The 6,249-nt window shown below is 32.5% G+C and overlaps 1 protein-coding gene across 12 annotated transcripts in view; it reads right to left on the bottom strand.

Moving 5' to 3' along the window:
* Positions 1 to 881: 881 nt before the first annotated feature.
* The window catches only part of cno (adherens junction formation factor afadin), a 153,175-nt gene continuing 147,807 nt past the window's right edge, over positions 882 to 6,249 (bottom strand). For 11 of the 12 annotated variants that reach the window (XM_087409543.1, XM_087409539.1, XM_087409541.1 and 8 more), the window contains 2 exons: positions 5,396 to 5,508; positions 882 to 5,294 (listed from right to left, as the gene is read on the bottom strand). In XM_087409543.1, coding sequence (XP_087265669.1) covers positions 5,027 to 5,294; positions 5,396 to 5,508 — 381 coding nt within the window. In that variant the 3' untranslated portion in view covers positions 882 to 5,026. The remainder of the gene's footprint in view (positions 5,295 to 5,395; positions 5,509 to 6,249) is intronic. The other variant, XR_015546172.1, reaches the window with a different exon arrangement.

Here is a 6,249-nt window from a genome sequence, read left to right as displayed (position 1 = left end):
TAAGACCTCCCAGCTAAATAAAATTGACAATAAGTTACCGAATAATCTTCTAGATGGTTAATGTTTCCATTTCTGTGTTAACTTATTGGGCGTTGATAACTATAAAATATCTTTCAATCATCAATGCCCAATAACAAAGAAGTGAAATATTAACCATATAGAAATTGACTATTCAATAATTTGTCAATTTTGATTAGCTATTAATAATAGTCGAGTATTTTCGAGACATTTGTCAACTATTAGTCGACATTCAGATTTGACTAAAAAGTCGACGCTTGACTTCTTCAGTCGATTTAAAGTCGACTATTAGTCGACTTACAGTCGATTATTAGTCGACATTCAGGCTGACTTTAAAGTCGACTCTTTCTCCAGTCATCTTATAGTTGACTTTTAGTTGACTTCGTGTTTGGAATACTACCTTTAGAACTCTATCGGCGGTTAAAACCTTTTCAATATTGTTCGTCATGATCTAAATAATTTGTCAATGTCAAGGCCATTGGAGACTGTTTGTCTTTTTATTTTTGAGAATGTAGATAAGAGGAACAATTCCCAATGGCTTTGATCTTAATAAAAAGGAATATTTTACAAATACAGTTTACAAATCTATCGATTACAAACTGCTAAAATATAAATATTTTTAAATAAAAATTAAAATATAAATATTTTTTAAGAAAACAATACTGCTTTATTAAAAAATATTTACATTTTATTGTATTCTGCAAGAATTCTCTTTATATATTTTTTCGCTTTTGACATAATTCAGGATCGCTGCAGTAGGAAAAGCACGAGTACGAAAAAGCTTTAACATGTTCCATCAATATAGAAATAAATAATAAAGGCATACTATAATATATAAACAAAGGCGAAAGAAGCATCAAGTGTTGAATACAGCTGACATATATTTTTCCGCTAAATATCGTATTTAACTAATAACATTACATGATACAATAATTAAAAAATATACTGTACTTTGTGAAATTACAATAGGTATACTATAAGTAAAATACAGTAATATTAATAACATTCTCGTGATGTATCGAGTCGCTCTTGGTCGCTTTTGGCGACTAATTAAACGGCTGATATCGCCGCTCGTCTGTTTCTTCCATACGAGATTATGAAAACAGTTTTACAAAATAGTGCAACACGCTCGCTATACACAACAATAAGGGAGTCTTCATCATTTGTCTCTTTCTTTTTCTCTCTTTTTCTTTCTCTCCCTCTCGCTTTCTCTCGTCTATTAATATATTTGTTTGATTAACGAGTTTAGGCTCAACGTGATTTGAATGACGCATTTTGAATGACCCTTTTTCTCTGCAAAATTAATTGCTATTCATAGGCTGCGTTCGGAAATGTTGCTCGGATGCCTCCGATGCCTTGAATTTATCATTTCTCTCTGTTTAATATTAAACAAGGATAGATGATGAATCTGAAGCAACGGATGCATCTGAGCAATGTTTCCGAATGCAGTCATAATGTCGACTCGACCTCGACCGGCTCGATATGGCTGATTAAAAACTAAAAATTAAGAATACAAACGCTGGAATCTCGCTCATGCGACAATTATATGTACAACGGCTCGAAAGTGGAAATTCGTTATGAGCACGAGTAAAAGTCGCACGACAGCGTGTAACAAGCTGCTTAATATTATCACTATCCTAAGTGAAGGAATGATAAAGGCCAGAATATCAGAGATCGAAGCATACAAACGAAAAAAAAATGTAAATAAAAAAGAAAATAAGATAAATAAGACGAAAATGTATTTCCTCTACGACTTTCTCTAAGGAAAGCAATGTATTGAAGTCGTTAGAGATTAATTGCAGAGTTCTTCTCTAAAGAAAATGAAATGCTTTATTTACGCAAAAAGTTTAATGTAAAAATATTATGATCATTTTTTTTTTTTTTAAGAAATTGTCAATTATCCATATAGATATTTCGCAATGTAATTCTTTGTTTCACAAGTAGAGCTGAACAGACAAATTTGAGAATGTATGTACATGAAAATAGAAATGTATATGATTTTTCTTGGATGTAAAATTAGTATTGACCTGCAATAATATCATACTGTTAGTTATGCGATGATAGTATTGCATTCTGTGCTCTCATCCCTCCCTCTCTCTCTCGCTTTCTCTCGTTATTTTATTGGAAGATAAGCTTTTATAATACTTGCGAATTTTGCACGCACGCACGCACGCACACACGCATTACACACACGCGCGCGCGCACACGGCGTTCCCAGAAATACTGTCGGAACGCAATAACAGCCAATAATTTTACTTTGTCGTAGAAGATAGATTGGATGATAAGGAATGTTGCATAATTTTGACAGATTTAGCAAAACATTGAGAGGAACGTCAAATACTTTCGAGTGCCACAATTGGTCTAACTTGCGTTACGATTTCTATCTCACGAAAGATCGATTAACGAGCATCCTCCATAACAGTTTTGTATAGTTATTATATACATTGTTCCTTATATATACATCCTAATATTGCTACACTTTGTTTTTCACGTTAGATCACTAAATTCTTTTTTGGAATGCTGCTTTACCATCCACGAATACTCGAGATACAAAAGAGTCAATTAAACTTAAAAATTTTAAAAGAAACATTTCGTGCAAATTTCGCATCTTAATAATAATTTAATTATCGCTTAGCGTTGAGGCGATTAACAGAAGATTTATGTAGAGTGAGACATTTAAGATGTCAATTCGCGACTGATTACATATAACAGCTTACGATTTGAAATTAATTTGTTCCTAAAAAAGAGTCAATATCTCTTAAATTTATAAAATAATTTGATTGATTGTAGAAATTGCGAAATAATATACATTATTCGACGAATCGCTGAATGATAAAAATTCATTGAAACATTTTTGTAAGAATTTTGTTTCTTGATGCTCGTTGAAATTCTTCATGTTCAATATAAAATAAATATTAAATTTTGCGGCAATATGCGAAGATTTATGTTACAATATCACTTTCATATGTGCAATAAATATGTGTGTTGATAATTACAGCATAAATCTTGTGAATTGTCCATTACTTATTTTATATATCTATGTGAATCTGAAATACATCTCAAAGTAATTAATCCATTAATAGATAAAAATCAATGCTAATTAGTTCCATAAAATGTATACAATGTATATATGTGATGAATATTATATATTTACAATAAACACACACATCTTGAATGACTCACTCTATATTAGTAGCTCTTATAAGATCAAGCTTAATAATTCTTCATTCAATTCTTTCTAAGTATTAATTAAACAAAAAAAAAATTCTTAATCATACTTCTAAAATTAGTAAGAACTAAATTTGATTTCTTATCAATAAAACATTTATAAATTGCATAAGATTTTAGTTTCCTTAAAAATCATCAAATAAAACAAATAGACACTTCGATAGGAATCTTTTATCCTGGTTGCATTATAGATACCGCATAATGTGTTTATTCTACGCTCTATACAAGTAGAGTCTTCGTATCCTAAGAGTTTTTGTTTGAGTTTTACAGTATGGTAGGGGCTGCTATTTAAGAAATAGAATTCTCTGTAAAATTTGAACTCTATGCAAAATATAGGAGAGGTAAACTAGTGCTGTTTACTTTTGAGAGAGAGAGAGAGAGAGAGAGAGAGAGAGAGAGAGAGAGAGAGAAACGTATCATATATAAATATAAATCTTTCGTTATATTTGCATTCTTCATTTTTGTCATTTATACGCACATACACACGCGCACATATGTTCCTGTTCATGCGAACACGGTTTTCTCTTCTTTTTTTTTCTATTTTTTGTTCTATTTTCTATCTTTGTTACTTTGTCATACTTCGTTAAGTGCATAATGGCGTAAGTGTGTAAATCAGATACAGTGATACAATTTAAATATATATCAGAATCTTTCGCTGCCGAGAGATAAATATATAAAACTAACACATACAATAATCATGTTGCCCGGCCTACTGTCCATCTCCTCTTTATGTACATTCGCAAGCTACCCTCGCGAAATAATCCGTGCCTCTCAGAAGCTTATTTAGTACTCGCGAAAGTTATTCTATGCCATACTAGTTTCGACAAATTATTAGTTATTTTATAATAAGCTTATGTTGGTCCGGAAGTATTCAGGAATATTGAACGCGTCGCGTACGAAAATGGTTAGACAGTTCTTTTCTTATTGCGACTAAAATACATCCGCAACATTATGTTGCATGATTGGTCCTATTCTTCACAGAACATACAACATTTTTGGTCAAAGAGCTATACAAAATTTCGTTTGTACTTCAACATTGTATGGAGAATCGCTGCCAGCTAATCGAATTCATTCTGAATGCAAAGTCCTGTGTGGTATCATTAATAAAATTAATTATAATGTATCGCTTGCGAAACTACAACTATACGCAGTATGTATATTTTTCTGTATGTTTCTCCATCCGACAGGAAATGTACGATAAAGTATCTAGGACGTTCGGGAAAATATCAGATAGAAATATTCAATAATCTTAATCATTATGTATAATATAGCAAATGAAAAAATATGAATGTAAGCTTTGTAAGTTGTATGAACTTTTCTTATCCTTTGCTAACGATAGCTCCTTCAAATGGAAATATTATTCTTGTAAAAATTGAGGTATATACATACGCGCGCACACACATACACACACACACACACACACACACACACACACACACACACACACACACCCACCCACCCACCCACACACACACACACACACACACACACACGCACGCACGCACGCACGCACACACGCACGCGCGCGCGCGCGCGCGCGCACACACACGCACACACACACACACACACACACATCCAAAATGTATCATGTTAGCAGCGTGATCAACAGCGTTATCTTTTGGCCAAATTATATAAAATTTAAAAAGATTATCTTTTCGCATATATTGTGACGCGGTTATGCAGTTTACAATCGTGACTTTCATCCAATCGCCCTAGATATTTCAAAAAATATTTCATCTATCTTAATTGCTAAAGCCTGGAAATAAAAATGCAACATTTTTTAGGTCCTATTGTTATTAGTGTTATTGCCGCTGGTAGTGGTGTTATTGTTATTATTGTTATTGTTGGAATTAAGTGGGCTGCTGATGTTGTCGATCTCACGCTGAGCGCGCGAGATCTTCACTTTATCTCGCGGTGTGCCATCCTCACCAGTTTCCATTGCGAACATTTTCATTTTCTCCTTAAAGCTGAGTTTTTCCGGCACCGCGCCAATCTGCGAGTTTTGCTGCTGTTTCTGCTTTTCCGCCAGTCGTTTTTGTCTCGGATCCCTGGAACAGTAAAGTATTTTTTAGTACACTTGCGTCAAAAGTTTATTCGGTACTAGTTCTTTAAACTTGTGCGCGCGCGCGTATGTGCGACAAAAACTTACTTATAAACTTCTTGAGCTCCGATTACACCAGGAGTAGCGCCAGTAAATGAAGTCCCGGATCCTTCCGGTGTCTTAGGAGAGGCTAATAAATTCTCTGCGTCGTTGATAAAATTCTGGAATATAATTAAATAATAGAGTATACGTATATTAATATGTAGCAAATACATTGAATGAATGCAAAAATTCGTGTCGGATTTTTTAAATTAAAAGTCATTTAATTATCTGACATTCAAAAGTCTTTACTTAATTGACTATTTCACGAACCGTAATTTTAATTTATAAGTTAATCTCCGTTTTTGGGTCAATACTGTTAAGTACTGTACCTGGAATTAGATGAGATTGCGCGGTTTAGCCAAACAACTGAATTTTATATTTTGAGTATCGAGGATCATCGCTTTTAATTATTTTATATTATATATTATATATTGAATAATTAATTTGGTATTCAATTTTAATTAATTTATATTCTTGAATAGGTTTATTATTATTATTATTAGGATTTGTTATTATTATTATTATTATTATTAATATAGTAATTATCTTTGGAAGTGTCTGATGGATTTCAATTTGATTTAGAAATTGATTAAGTTTTTGATAAAGTGGAAAAGAATTTACAGAGTTCTCCAACTTGGCCTTTTATGAAATTCCTTTTCCTTCTTCTCCCCTTAAGTTTCTGAGATCTCAAGAGACAGATCACAGTACCATACTATAATACTGTGATTCGTCTCTATAAGTCAGAAATCTAATCAGAGAAAGAAGGATTTTATAACGTAAACCGCACATCGTGTTCGAAATGAAAGATTATGGTTTATATTTAAAAACTTTGATTAGAAATTTAATTCTTTTAATCTGTA

Source organism: Acromyrmex echinatior, chromosome 9, assembly GCF_024713525.1.
Source record: "Acromyrmex echinatior isolate Ae372 chromosome 9, ASM2471352v2, whole genome shotgun sequence".
NCBI classification, from domain to species: domain Eukaryota; kingdom Metazoa; phylum Arthropoda; class Insecta; order Hymenoptera; family Formicidae; genus Acromyrmex; species Acromyrmex echinatior.
This window is presented reverse-complemented; position numbering and strand designations above follow the sequence as displayed.